Source organism: Typopeltis vanoorti, chromosome 15 (assembly GCF_054136105.1).
Source record: "Typopeltis vanoorti isolate ZY-2024b chromosome 15, IOZ_Tvanoo_1.0, whole genome shotgun sequence".
Taxonomy (NCBI): domain Eukaryota; kingdom Metazoa; phylum Arthropoda; class Arachnida; order Uropygi; family Thelyphonidae; genus Typopeltis; species Typopeltis vanoorti.
The window spans coordinates 57,839,437-57,855,715 of NC_143563.1; the positions used below are offsets into that span (position 1 = coordinate 57,839,437).

The 16,279-nt window shown below is 35.8% G+C and overlaps 1 protein-coding gene across 8 annotated transcripts in view; it reads right to left on the reverse strand.

Moving 5' to 3' along the window:
• The window catches only part of Rbcn-3B (WD repeat-containing protein Rbcn-3B), a 717,321-nt gene that overhangs the window by 266,121 nt on the left and 434,921 nt on the right, over positions 1-16,279 (reverse strand). For all 8 annotated transcript variants that reach the window (XM_090405900.1, XM_090405903.1, XM_090405904.1 and 5 more), the window contains 2 exons: positions 10,257-10,477; positions 1,695-1,890 (listed from right to left, as the gene is read on the reverse strand). In XM_090405900.1, coding sequence (XP_090262026.1) covers positions 1,695-1,890; positions 10,257-10,477 — 417 coding nt within the window. The remainder of the gene's footprint in view (positions 1-1,694; positions 1,891-10,256; positions 10,478-16,279) is intronic.

Here is a 16,279-nt window from a genome sequence, read left to right on the forward strand (position 1 = left end):
GTAGGTAGGTAGGTATGCATGATAGTTGGCAAATGTATGGAAAGATCTAATAAGTGACTTCCCAAATATTGCATAAAATCATTCCTTGGTTTCTGTTGAATGTGTCTTGTGAGTGGATAAACATCATAGCCTCTTTGATGTTACAGCCACTGAAGTTGTCTTCTATATAAGGCATGGCGCTCTTCTCCCATTCAATATTGCAGTGAGTATGGGAGAAGTAGAAAGCAAGGCCTGAGCTGTCTTCTCTGTTGTTATTAACATCTCCAATATGCTCTTTCTGTCTAATTTCCAAACTTCTAGATGTTTGCCCTATGTAAGCAAGGCCACAAGAACATGGAATATTGTAAATTCCAGAACTCATATAGTCAAAATAGGCTTGAAAGCCACCAATGTCATGAGATTGGTGATTTTCAGAGACAGTTTGCCAATATAAGGGATGGAAACCGAGGCGCTGTAGTAATGGATATTCTAAGAAAATGGTACAAAGATTACTGTTCTCTACTCTTGCCCCACAACAGATAACAGATATCTGCTATAGAGCCTTGGTTTACATCCCTTGTAGTGAAAAATTTTCTCTCAAAATCATCAATCTCCTGAAATGTCACAACATAAGAACGGCTTTCAGGCCCACTGTGACTATACAAGATCTGTGACATTCAATTGAGGACTTTCATCCAACATCCTGGGTTTACAATATTCCATGTTCTTGTGGCCTTGCTTACATAGGGCAAACATCTAGAAGTTTGGAAATTAGATGAAGAGAGCATATTGGAGATGTTAATAACAACAGAGAAGACAGCTCAGGCCTACCTTGCCACTTTTCCCACACTCACCACAATAATGAATAGGACAAGAGCTTCATGCCTTACCTAGACAACTTCGGTGCCTGCAACATCAAAGAGGCTGCAATGGTTATCCACTCACAAGGCATACTTAACAAAAACCAAGGAATGATTTTATGTGATATTTCAAAGTCACTTATTAGATCTTTTTACACATCAGACTTTAATAACTTTTCTGCCAACTATTATGCATACCTACTGAACAATGTTCATTACATAACAAAGTTATATAATGGTTCAATGCTTATTGCGTTTTTTTTTTTTTTGTTCCTCCTAACTCAGAAGACGCCACTAGCATATGTGCCCAAACTAGTCAGTTTAACTATCTATATTATTGCCGGCCTGGTTGGTCGAGTGGTTAGCGTATCCGCTTTCCAGACAAAAGGGTTTGAATCACGCCGTGGGCATGGTTTTGAGAATAATATGATTTTGAGTAATTTATAGAGTTCATGTCATTGCCACTCTATATAGATTTATGTCTATAAGGAAGACTGATATTAATAATGTGTGTGTGTGAGAGAGAGAGAGAGAGAAAATTAATTCTTCAAAGCATCATCAGACAGACAGACAATTTTAAGCCATCCTTGTTGAAGAGTGGTTGATCTGTACTATTCAGATGAGTTGGAAACTTGGGCAATAATGAGATTTTTGTAGTAATATGATATTTTATACTGTTTCAGTAGGTATTTCTTTTTAAGTCTGTAATTGAATTTACTGTTCTACATGTTATATGGACATTATAATTTGAGAAACCGAATCAATGATATTTCATGAGTTAAAAAGAAAGACATCACTAATAATATAAAATAGATTAATTTTTAAGATTAAAAAAAAAAAAATCCAAATACTGACCTGTTTCCATTTGCCATACATAAACAGAGCCATCAGAGCAACCGACAACCATGAAATCATCTAGTGGGCGCCATTTAATAACTTGAATTGGAAATAAGTGTCTACTGGCAAGCATAATACATTTTCTTTCTTTAAGACCGAGGAGAGCAACTGAGTGGTCGCTTGCAACAGAACAGATACTGTGAAGAATGCGTGGCTAAAATAAAATTTAAAAAAAAAATTCACAACACACATATATATGAATAAAGATATGCAAAGAAACAATTATTTATTTCATGTATAAATGTATAAAACAATACAAGCTATGGTTATATTTTCTAACAGTGCAAAATCAAGAAACCAAAGCAATTACGTGGATGCAGGTGGGCATGTGTATACACACGTAGACGAGTGAGTGTGAGAACAGATGATAAGAACTTACTGAATGTAGCTTCTCAGGCCTCAAAATTCAGTGAGTCTATCATTACATGAAGCAAGGAGATATTACAATTCATGTATACTAACTAATACTAGAAGATGTTGGAATAATAGCGATTTTTTTTGGCATTAGTGAGACTTGGTTGACAGAGGATGATATATGGATATTCTATCCCTGTATCACCATCTGAAAATACAATACACCTGAAATACCTCTGAATATACACTGCTCAGAAAGAAGTTAACAAATATTCCCATGGGGTGCATCATGCCATGTAATGAGTCACGTTTGTAGCAGTATAAATTGGAGGGATATGATGCTCCCAAGTCAGCGCAACAGTATCTGAGTGAAATGGCTGCGAGAAGGGAACAGATGGAATTTGAAAGAGGCATCCTATCACAAATGCCATATTGCAGGCCTATCTGTTTGACAAATTGGTCAAATTTGTCAACAATTTGACAAATATTGGGTTGTCCACTGAGGGCAAATGTTACCCTCAGTGGACAACCCAACACACTCACCAAACATGACCGTAAGATGCTGAGAAGGATAACATGTCAAAATCACCATTTTTCAGCTGACACATTGAATGAGGAATTCTGGGCATCATCTGAAACACAAATCTGGGACCATGGTAGGACAGCAGTATGCAAACCCCACATAGCTTCGTCTTCAGTGGTGCAAAGTCCATGAGCCGTGGGATGTGGAAGATTGAAAAGGTGTGTTATAGAGTAACAAATCATGCTACACCCTTTACCAAAAAGATGGATGGATGTGAGTGTGGTGGATGCCTGGTGAACTTCTCTTACCAGAGGGCGTAACCCTAACTATGAAATTTGGAGGTGGTGGTGTGATGGTATGGTCCTGTTTATCCTGGTTTGCCCCGGACCTGTGTTTGTGGTGTCACGAACATTGTACTCCGAGAGGTATCTGAACATTCTGGACAATGCAATGCTTCCAACTTTGTAGAATTTGCACCGTGTTGTTATGTACTACTTTTATGTCGTCTGGTGTGCTGTGTGACTTGTGACTGCCTTATTGTTATATCTCTAACTGTTTTTACTTTAACTTTACAGTTAACATTAATTTTTGTATCACTTAATATCAGATATTCATTTGCCGACAAATTTGTATTGATTAAAGACTGCGCCAGCCGGCAACTAAACTCTGATACATTATCGAAGGATACTTAAAGAAAATGTAGGGATCATGAGGCATGCAGTCGTGGTCCCGATTCTTATATCACTATTGGTATCCCCCTTAATGCACGGCACGTAAATTTTCAAACAGTAGCTCAATCCGCAGAAAGCATGACAAACTCATTTGATTGTATATAAAGAAACACATTTATTATGGCACAAAGACAAGTATACATGTTAATCAAATCCTTAATCTTAAAAGAGTCTGGGTTCCCTTTACTTAATCACATCCAAAACTTCTATATTATATTCCCTTACTTGACATAAATTTCTCACTTCTATACATACATCTATTCTCAGACTCTTATAACTAAGTTACCTAATATTATCTCACATGTAATATTGCATAGATACACAAGACAACTCAATAATTCTGACATGAACTTCTATAGGGTAATACTTCTTATTCTTACTTAATCCTCCCTCCAAAATTTTAGCTAACATTTAATTACGTTCTGACCATATAACATTACTGTTCCTAAGTCACACAAACAGTTCGGACCTCGGCCTCCTATCCGCCTGGTGCCTAATATGCTTTCTTCTCAACCGCAGACAAAAAGTGTCCAAATCGCTGACTGTTCTTATAGCACTACACGGAAATAGCATGCTTCCTTAATTTCTGCTACCTTACTCCACGGTTACTTTAATCCAACATTTAACATAAGAAATCTTACGCTTACCGTTCTTGCTTTGAACTGGATATTCTGGTCTGCTTACAGTATCTTCTCTGATGGCAGCCTTGCTATTCCTTTGTTTCCATACGAATCGAAAACACTCATACACAGATTTGAACACTGACGTTGATTTCATCAGTGGCTCTTTCTTCTTATGGATCTGAATACATTGTAGTTGCAGCCTTGGCCCATGTAGCATACATAGCAAGGGGGAATTCTTGCTACACGTGGTGGCAAGCTCTACACAGCTCTCCGACAGGAAACTAGGTGCCGATGAAACCCGGAGACAAGAGAAAAAGAGAGCGGTTCGAATCCCTGCCGAAACCTTTATACCTCAAAACAGCTCCCTCACTCGGCGGTGTCATCACGCATACGGCAACTGCCGATTGGACGCCATGGCCACGGACTGTTTTTACATGGCTTAAAACATGCTCTAGCTTATACATATTTACTTGGCAATTTACACATGATTTTATATTCTAATTCATTTACAACTATTCTCTATTAAACTCATAGGATATTTTAACATTGTTCAGAGCTTACACACTTGGATATTTACATGTTCTTGGGACATTAGTCGGTACATTTCCCATCCGGAGGCATAAGCATGTCCTTATCCACTCTTTCTGAGATAACTTAATGTTGGGTGGGAAAAAAAGGTGACTCATCATTTTTTTCCGACACAACAGTGTCATAAGGCTGCTGTTGTAACTGTATGGTTTGTGGACATAAATGTCACTACACTTGACTGGCCTTCACAGAGCCCTGATCTCAAACTTACTGAACATCTGTGGGATGAACTGGAGCATTAGGTGAGGTCAAGGGACGTCTGCCTCACAACAGTCCAGGACCTAATTACATGTCTACAGGAAGAATGATTAAAATTTCCTGTTGATCGCTATTATATGCACTTGTGTTGCTGCAGTCAATGCACCGAAAGGGAGTCCCACATTTTGTAGGACTGGGCACCATGGCTGTTTGTTTCTCACACTATGGTGTCTGCTGACTTCTTTTCAAGAAGTATATGCATGTGTATATCCCCCCTTCCCTATGTGAGGTATTGTATTTTCAGGATGAAAAAACAGGGCAAGGGAACTGTATTTTTGATAATAGCTGCTGTAGAATTCAACCCACAGAATGCAACAGAAGTGTATGAAATGTAACTACATGGATGGCAGTACATTTGAGGTGTGAGAAAGAGGCCAACAGTGTGAAATATGTATTCAACTGCAGTCATAGATCAGGATATACAAAGCAGACATAGAAGGTAGGCATTAGCAAATCAGGGAAGAAAGAAATGGAATTCATGTCACTACTAAGAATCAATTACCAAAACAGCATATGATGGAAAGGACTGAGTTTGAAAGTGTTAGATTTGGTGATAGATTCAGATGATTTATCCATAATCAAGTGGCTTCTTTTATTGGTGAGTGTGATTATGCAGTTTTGATCTGGGAGGTTGCAACATGTGGAACACATGTATGTATATGAATTTGTAAATATACACCAACTACAGAGCCAATGATTATGGCAAATTTAGAAAATAGCTGGAAGCAGTAATGACATACTTGTCATTACTGCTTCTGTCATTACAGAAGCTGCAAGAGAAAGGATGTTTAGCAGTGCAGAGAAATGACAAAGGGGTGTTTGAGGATATTAGTATCAGACTCCATACATAGGATTAGATGGAATTTAAATGGTCAGCCAGCACTTGAGAGTACAAAAAACAGTGACCAGCATGGCAAGAAAGATAAAATCATATCATGAAAGGAAATTAACCCAAAATGCCAAACAACATTCCAAAGAGTTATTTTCCTATATAGAAAGTAAAAGGAAGAAAGATAATGGTAGGCTAATCTACCACAGGTTCAACAGTGGTGGGATTCCATGGGCAGAGAAAAGGACAAAATAGTTCCACTACATTAAGGAGGGCTTCAAGATAGAGGAAACAAATTATAGATAGATCAGTATCACGGAAAGGGTTGTAAAATAATGGAAAAGCTATGGTGTAAATGATAAGGGCAGGGGCAGAATTCACAAATGGGTAAATAGGAATATGAAACTATGGAAGGAGAGTAAAACAGCATTATGAAGGGTAGGTCTTGCCTTAATAATTTACTCACTTTCTATAACACAGTGTTAGATGAGCTGGATACAAGAAATGGCTACATCATGATACAACTAGACTCTGCAAAAGCATATGACAGATTATCATATCGAACTATATTATGTAAAGTGGTACAAATGGAGATGAATAAAAGATAGTGACATGGGTAGAAGGACAGCTGAGACATTAATTATTATTATTGTTTAGGCCTCCAAGGAGTCAAAAGACTCATCACGGGAGGTCCTTCAACAACACCACTCCTTAAACTCATTGACCGTTCTCACTCTCATCACTCTATCAGGCAATGCATTCCACGGTTCAACCACCTTCCATGCAAAGAAACCACTCCTCACCCTCTTGCTCACAGTTTCCTTTTGTAACTTCCAGGGATAGCCCCTTGTAATTACTCCTTCCTGCTGTTCAACCAAGTGAAAGAACAGCTGTATATGATACAGCAGAATTCAAGAGTATGCAGATGACCAATGGTATGTCATAGGGCTCTGTATTTGGATTGTTGCTACTTAATATGTGCATTAACGATATAAGGAATTTGCAGAACATCCAGTTGTCTGGTGATCCAAAGCAGAAGACGAGAGAAGAGCAACAGTTAATAAAGGTGAAGTATGTGGATCCTGTGAGATAATTTAAATATACATCATAAAAAATAAAGATCAGGGTAGCAAGCATAATGTGTCAAAGTGTAAGTTTTGCTCATTACGAGTTGTTTATTATACTGATGGAAATATTATATCAGGAATACACTCCTTCATAGAATAATATTTCTATGAAGGAGTGGAAATATTACCTAAAAATAAATAAATAAATCCAAAAATAAACTTCCAAATGTTATACAAAATGAGGCCTTAGTTTTTATTTAGCCTGCATGCAAGCATACAACCTCGCTTGGTTCTTTGAAAATATCGGATGAAAATTTACTGTCAAGATAGGGCATCAAAGCTTATGGCCTTATCTTGGCAATCCCACCGATCCTTATAACATGGCAGGTAAGGCCTAATTCATTCTTGCATTGGTGGATGGTGTTATTCTATTAGATTTCAAAACCTCTTTTAGTCTGTCCTGCTATCACCTGCAGAATAGGCGATCATGTAGATAACTGGATATTTTTGAAAGGGAACGCTCTTTCAGAGGCTTCAAAGTGCCTGCACTGATTTGGAGGAGGATCTGGCATCTACAATTAATACAGAAGCTGTACATCTGAACCCAATCATGTATGGCATAGAGGGGAGGGGGAAAAAGAGAGGACTCCTTATATCTGTTGTCTATGATAGTCGAAGAGAGAGGAATTAAATTATCTTTTAGGATATACAATACCCTATTTTTGTAATGTTACAATGAATCTATACTTTTGAATCAATAGGAAGACAGGTAAAAGTTGTCTTTCTGTAGAGAGAGAGAGCCACTGAAATGTCACAAGTAATTTTTTTTTAATGAAGAAAAAAAGAAGTTTGTGTCTATATGGAGACTATTTATGTCTCCATACAAACACAAACAGGTCTGTTGACATAACTGGTGCTACTGATACCAAGACAAAAACACAGTAGATACTCCCATATAATAACTATATGATATTATGTGTCAACAATAGGGATCAGAAAAAGAAAGGTGCAGCTAAGTCTTCAACACAAAATGAATATAACATCCTTGAATGGCAAACAGTTTCAAGTAGAATAATATGGGCAAATTTCAAAATGGGATATTGCAAAATGAGATTTTTTATGCCTATAGCCAGACAGAAAGTTCTACTACCAAAGAAGATTAATAAAAATTAAGTGGATATTAAATCCAGAATTATTTCAAAGCCGAATACAGAAACTATAAAAGTTTCATATGAAATTTGAACAGAGAGCTTATGGGAATATGTTCGCTGGCGTTTATGAGTTGCCCTAGCTGGACCTAATTGTTTTATACTCTCTTAAATACTTTTATAGTTTCTGTATTCGGCTTTGAAATAATGCTGGATTTAATATCCAATTAATTTTTATAAATTTTGCATCATCAAATTGAAGCCTTTTGGCTCTTTATTTTAGTAAATACTTTCACTCACCGACCGAGAGTTCACTTACGGAAAATACACCGCTCCGACGTTTCAAGTTCCTTAGTATTGCAAGAGAGTTTTTTGCTCTCTTTAAGGTTTTTGTCTGGTCTCTGAGGATGAACCAATAAGTTTGAAACAGCTGTCAGGGTCAGTGAAACCTTATCAAAATGGATCAATAGGAGGCAAATATACGGACACTTGATGGTGGCCGTCATCACCTATTAAGCTATTGCAACTCGTAAACGTCGGCGAACATATTCCCTTAAGCTCTCTGGTCAAATTTCATACAAAACTTTTATTGCTTCTGTATTCGGCTTTGAAATAATACTCGATTTAGTATCTACTTAATTTCTTTATATAATTTCGATGTAATATGACAATACATCACCATAAGGCAATGTATGAATTTGTTAAAAGAAAGGAATAATCCTTTCTCCCCTTCAACACGAATTGACTCTTCTTGGCACATTGCCAGCCGAGGGTCTCAGATCTATGGTCAGACAATACTTGTGGAACTTTTGTCCGGTCATTAACTAGATATTACAAACACTATATTTCAACATGAAGATGGGCAAATGCACACAAAAAATAAGAAAAGTTTCAGACTGTTATTCTTGATGATGTATCTGCATACCTGTTTTGGACACCAGAATATACAGAAAATAATCATTTCATTTTAAGGAAGACAAAAATGACTATCATATTGCAAATATGTATATATGCAAATATTAAAAAAGAATCAGTACAGAGCAGTTTTTGGTGTTGAACTGTAGACTCAAATACACAAATACTATAGGACAGAAAAATGAAGGAGTTTGAAAGAACTAAACCTCTGTAGTCAATAGCCAAATCTGACAGAAAAATCAAACTGCACAGTGGACTCAATAAGTTAAAAGAGGCAGTTCAGGAAAAGAAGAAAACATATCTAACAAAAGTTCCTGGCAAATAAGTCAGCAGGTGCTCTGAGAATACACAGAAAAATCTAACACAGCTAAGCTATGTATAAAAGTAGATAAACTGAAGTCATGGTAAGGAGATAGAAGATAAATATCAAGAAGGCATCAATATGTTCTAGAAACTATTGAAAAAGCATAGAAATAAAGGAAGAGTAAAAGGAATCAGAGATGATAGCAACAACATAAAAACTGAAGATAAAAATATTCTGGATATCTGTATTCTAAATGAACTACTGCTTTGAAAAACTATTAAATGGGAGCATTAGAACAGTAGGAGAAAGTAAAAATGAATAATGCACAATCAAGAGTATGTATCAATACCTGGGTTGGGGAGAGGGGACTAAAATGTGGAGAAACAGTTGAAGTAGAAGATTTCAGCCACTAATGGGGAGGGATGCACAATATACAGTCTCTCTCTGTAAAGTCAATCCTGCATTCCCACAGTATGGCCTGTTTCCACATGAGCTCTGATGAAACCAGCAAGTAGTCCTGCTACAAAAGGATACCTTCTTAATGGGAGGAATATTCTGCACTGCCAGGCTTATTGGGGGGTTTGAAGTGGTAAATATCATATTTGTTCTTGAGTGCAGATATTCCAGTTTTTTCTGTTTTCCCCACCTCTCACTACAGTGTGAGCGATAATACTCTTTACGGCCATGACAAACATTCTCAGAAATCCATAGTGTCCTCCATTTCGAGGGTACATATCAGTTAAAATGTAGGCTGTCGATCAGCTAGTGCATGGGTCACTGTTTTAAATATTGAATAAATGATAGCTGTAGTACAATAACAATTCCTCCTTTTTAAACTGCATATACATCCACCTAGAATAGTAACTATTTCAAAGTAACAAATTACATGCACATGCATTCAACGTATGTGACCTCTTGAATGTCACCTGACTTCCAGTACACCACCATGTAATTATACTTCAATTATTAGAACGGCAAACTGCCTTCCAGATGTGGTTGGGTAATTGCAGATTACTGCAATTCCCATCAGAAGCAGGTTTTTCATTCCTGTCATCAAACATGAATAAGTATCTCAACAAATGTAACCATTTCAAATTACAAAATAACAAATCATTTTTTTAAAATATAACTTTATAATAAGAATATGATACATTCTTACTAAAGAAACTATGATACTTACATTACAATTGTTAGGAGGAACCATGAGTTGTGAAATTTCTCCAGCATGAACACAAAATCTATGAATTAATGTACCAGCATAAATATCCCATAGACAAACTGAAAAGTCAACACCACCAGACACTAGATGCACAAAATCATATCGGCTATTGAAATGATGAGGATACAGTAAACAGGTAACACGCCCAGTATGTCCATGGAGGAGCTGGTGAGGAGGCCAGTCTATATTTCAATTTTCAACATGGTTAAGAAAAGACAGTATGAAGGAAAGTTATTAATATATAAAGGATATATTTAAAATCAGAAACTTAAACCACTTTTTGACCAAACTGATATAGAATTATGATTTCTTTTTTAAGTACAAAAAGCATCTACCCTATCATCTCAAAACAAAGTTGTAGATATACAGTTCCACTCAAATGTAATTTGAACTTATCTATTAAATTATAAATTAAATAATTATATTTAAGAAAATCTTAAATAACAAATGTATAATAATACATTAATATAACTGTGGACTTCTGTGCATTCACTTGAACAGTATTCTGGAATAAAGCACATGATAATTAGAAAACCTGTTTCTTCTCAACTAGTTTCATGTGTTTTCCTTATGGCATGTTTTCTCAGAAGAAAGAAAATACAACTATTTGCATCTTTAGTGGCACTTGTGACACAGTGAAAGCAATTACTGAAACACATAAACACAAGAAATTAAGAAAAAAAAATAAAACTTTATCAAATATTTTAACCTGAATCTAACAGATCATCTTCAGTGAAATGCCAAAACAAAGTAGCAACAAGTCAAATAAGGTTGTTACTTTGTGTTTGAACTGTCAATGCAGATGCAGAACTAAAGATGATCTTTTAGATTGCGATATTTATTAATAAAGTTTTTATTAAATTCTTGTGTCTGCATGTTTCGGCAATCACAAATATGAACTATAACATTACAAATCGCAAAAAACTAATAACAATGGTAACAAAACATAACTATTAAGGTAAACATTTGCTGTTAAATTCATGTCTAGTATTGTTAAGATAAAATGCATAAATCTGTCATGTTTTAGCTCCATGTGGCTCAGTTGTTTGACCACACAACCGGTCATATGGATAAAATACACACTTCTCATACACTTCATATCCATCATATATATATCAATGTAATATCAATGGTATTACAATTTTAATATGCACTTTGCATCCATAGTAAACTTGACGTCTATAAATGTCATGGCCGGTTGGGTGGTTAATGAGAGAGGACTTAATATAAGCCCTCGATTTTTGATACACTGGGTAGGGATGCATGACATTTCATAAGCCTTGATATGCAACTACTGTAATCAATATAACCATAGTGGATTGTGGCCAGAGAAGCAATGGTGATCTCACTTGTGGTGTGGAATGCAAGGCCCGGCATATGTTCCCCCCCCTCCCTTCCCATCCTTGACATTCGTTCTCAATATTTCTCCTGAGGATGGGCAGGTGTTAATTCTAGAGTATGAATTTTAAGCACAACCAAGAAGATACCATCAGGAGCATATGACTTCTTGGTCTCCAGACTATAGAGGATTTTTCTGATGTCTCCCATTTGGCTAACTCCATTTGGTTCTACCAAAGTCATCCCAAATGGGACTTGCAGAAAAGGAAACACAGACAATTTTATGGTCAGAATTATCGAGAGCAGACCTCACATTTACAGTACCCAGAGAAAGAGCTAGTTAAGGTCCATGGTGTTGGAAGGAAATTGAGGATTATCTAATATTTTGGTTACATGAAGACAATTTGTATTATATCATTACTAAAAGCAAACACTTCATATCCCCTGGTCTAATCTGTTCAAGAGAAGTCAATCTGAATTATGAATATTGAAATCTCCAATTTTTATAGGTGGCTACTTACTGGTTAGGAAAGCGGTAAACGCAGCAAATGAAAGCAAAGCAAATAAATATCTCCTTAAACTGGAGTTCCTTGGCGACGTTTATTTATTTATTTATTTTTTTTTTTACAGACATCATTACATGAGCATCTCCATGGATCTCAAACAGTTTCACCTTTTTCTGAGGTACTTGGTAAGGATTACACTATTCATATCCCAAAAGACAATGGCAAGAATCTTCCCTGCTGACTTTTGGGTTTAGAACTTCTTTGGCTTTGTGTCTCCACTCCACTGAACTGACTGCTGTTTGGTCTCTGGGTCATAGTAATAAAGTCATGTTTCATCAACAGTCACAATATGGGCCAAAAAAATTTGCACCTGATTTCTCAAAATGACTCAAAATCCTTTGAGATGATAGCGCACATGTTCCCTTTTGGTCAGCATTCAAACATTTAAGGACCCATTTCGCTGAGAGCTTCTACATATCCAGATATGGGTGGATAATCACCCTTACTCATTCCCTGGATATCCCCAGAGTTTTTGCAATGTTTTTGGCTGGTATTCATCTATCATCAAGGATCATACATGCACTGCATTTACATTTTCAGGTGTGATCACTGTGAGAGGTCTTTCTGACCTGGGGAGCATCTGTTGTCTCAGGATGCCCAGTTTTAAACTTGGCCACCCATCCGGCAAGTGTTGGATATGCTGGCACACAGTCCCCTAAAGTCTCACACAAAGTTTGGTGAATCTCAGTTGTAGACTTTTCTTACAGCATGCTTGATGACAGCCTGCACCTCTGTGTCTTTGAATTTCTTCAAAACCTCCGACATGTCTTCTTATATATCCTAAAAGAAAAAGAACAAATTATTACAATTTGAGGAAGCATGGGGATTAAAGGGTCTTAAGATATGTTCTTTCTTTAGTTAGATTAGTTGCTTTAATATCATTTTTGTTCTAGGTGTTTATCAGAACTTTTCAGCCCCCTCCCTCACATATATATATACATATATATATATATATTTAAACTTACATAAGACTGTAGTTTTTTCTTCATTTGGCATTTGTATCTTCTATCATGAACATGAAAATTGTCTTACCTCAAGAAATTTTGGATTGGAAAATATAACAAAAATTAAATTAAAGATACCAAGAAATTATATACTTGGTTTAATCCTTTATCCAAGTGTAAGCAAACAAAGTTTGCGCCTGAAGTATTTTCAGGACTGGAGCAACTCGTAGTAAAGGTGGTATGAGTTTACATCACTTGCCTCAGTATCCAATAATGCAAAGCACATCTCCTTGTGGACATGTATAATGCTATAATTCTATGCATTAAGGGAAGGGCCACTACCCAGACCAGTTTCAACATTTATTGAGGTCTCTTCCAGTGGGAGCCAGATCCAAATTATCTTCTTCTTGAGTATTCTGCAATTGAGCAGGTTCTTCTTTTAGTAGCAGAAACTTTCCTTCCACTCTCTTCTGTTCTGAGCCTTCTCTTTCAAGGCTGTGTACCTGTCTCCATTCATTCATGTCATCTAGCATTGTTTTCCTTACTCTTCCTCTGGATCTTTTTTTATCTATTTTTCCTTCGATGGCATCTCTGATGATTCCATTCCCTCTCAGAATATGTTCGATCCAGTTTCCTTTGCTTCCTTAACAGACTTCTTTCTTCTTCTACTCTTTTTAAGATCTCTTCATTAGTTATTTTATCTGTCCATTTGATTTTTTCCATCCTTCTCCAAATCTACATCTCAAAGCTTTCCAAAATCTTAATTTATTCTTTCTTCAATGTCCAAGTTTCAGATGCATAGAGGGCAACACTCACACATAACATTTTATTAGTCTTTTCTTTAGGTTTCTATCCATTTTACTTCTGAATAAATTCCATTTTCTATTAAAGGCATCTCTTCCCATCGCTATTCTTGCTTTTATGTCACTTTTACATCTTCCATCACTGCTAATAACACTTTCTAGATATTTAAATGTCTTTACTTGATTCAATTTTTTCCCATTTGTTCTGATATCCATATTTGCCTCTTTCCTTGCTATTTTCATCACCTTTGTTTTTCTGATGTTAATTTTCATTCCATAACTGATATAGGATTCCAGTAATCTGTTCAACAGATGTTGTAGTCCTGTTTCAGTATTTGATAGTAATGCATTGTCATCTGCGTATCTTATTGCAAATATCTGTCTACCTCCAATCTTTATTCCTTCTTCTGAATTCTCCAGTGTTTCTTTTAACATTGCTTCGGAATACATGTTAAACAAAATTGGTGAGAGAGAATAGCCTTGTCTTACTTTTCATCCAATGATACCTGGTTCTGTTGTACCATATATCTCTCTCACCATGGCAGTTTGTCCCATATATATAGTGAAATAATTAGCTTCTGCCTTTCCAATCTATACCAATCTTTTCCATTACTTCCACCATCTTATCCCATTTTACAAAGTCAAAAGCTTTTTCAAAATCTATATAACAGATATTAACTTCTTTATTCACTTCCAGCCTTCTTTCACTTACTATTCTTAACAGTTCAATCGCATCTCATGTTCCCTATCCTTCCTGAAACCAAACTGATCTTCTCCAAGAAAATCTTCCACTTTAGATGCAATTCTTCGTGTTAAGATTCTCATAAGCATTTTTGATGTATGGGAAATGAGGCTTACTGTTCTAAAATCCTTGCAGTTCACTGCATCACTTTTCTTTGGTATAGGTATAAATTCCTTTGTTATAAATTAAATTTATTATTTTGGCTTTATTTCTTCAGTTCCTTTCTTCTGAAGTTGTTTCAGGAATTCTGCAGGTATTTCATCTATTCCTTCTGCCTCTCCATATTTTAGTTCTTTAATGGCCATTTCTACTTCTGTTTTCAAAATCTCTGGACCTAGATCATCTTCATATCTTCTAATGGCAACTCATTTGGTCTATTTTCCTTGTCATATAGTTCTTCAATGTATTCCTTCCATCTCATTAGGATTTTATCTTCTTCAGTTATGATTTCTCTATTCTTATTTTCTATGCCTCTAGCTCGAATTCAATTTCTCTTGTGATTCATGCTTCTTGCTTTTTTCATATAAAAGATCATACCTTCCCACTCTCTCATAATTTTCCATTTCTTCACATTGTTTTTTTAAGCCAATCTTCTCTACTTCCCTTCTCAATTTGTCATTTAGGGTTCTATATTGTATTTTCCCTTCTGGAGCATCTTTATTTTTTCCATTAGAGAAATCATCTCATTAGTTATCCAAGGTTTTTTTTTTTTTTATTCTTTTAGCTCTTACATATATCCAATTTCTTCTTCTACAATCTTCTTTATTTTCTCTTTAACTTGTTCTCATTTCTTTTCTGGATCTTCAGTTTTCACAAAACTTGTTTCCCCTAATTCTTTCTCCAATCTATTTCCAAATTCCTTGGCATTTTTTAATTTCTCTAAGTTCCATTTTTTCCTTTTCATAGCTTCTTTTATTTTCTTTAGTTTCATATTTATTTCTATGAATAGCAGGTTGTGGTCAGCATAAATATCAGCTCCAGGATATGTGCATGCATTTTTTACACTATTCTTGTATCTTTGCTTTACTATAATGTAATCAATTTGATATCTTTCCGTATCTCCTGGTTTTTTCCATGTGTATAATCTTCTCTTAGATTTCTTAAACCAAGTATTCGTAATTATTAGCTTATTTTCTTTACAGAATTCCACTAACCTTTCCCCTCTCTCATTTCCATTACCTAGTCCATATCGTCCTACTACACTTCCATCCTCTTCTTCTCCTACAACTCCATTCCAATCTCCCATTATAATCATATAGTCTTCTCTTTTTTCTTCCTTAATTAGTTCTTATAATTGTTTGTACATTTCCTCTGTTTCCTCATCTGAATGGTCGCCTCTTGGCATATATACCTGCATTATTGTTATGTCCACCAGTTCAGCCTTCAATTTTAACACCATAATCCTGTCATTCAGACAGTTTATGCTTTCAGTAAGGAAATACCGTGAGTAGACATATTACTAACTATTATAATAATGGAATTAACTCACGTCAATTATTCTTTATTCGTAGAATTTTCACCTGAGTATCACAGGCATCATCAGTACAGGTACAAGGCTAATTAAACAATAACTGTTATATTCACACAGCGC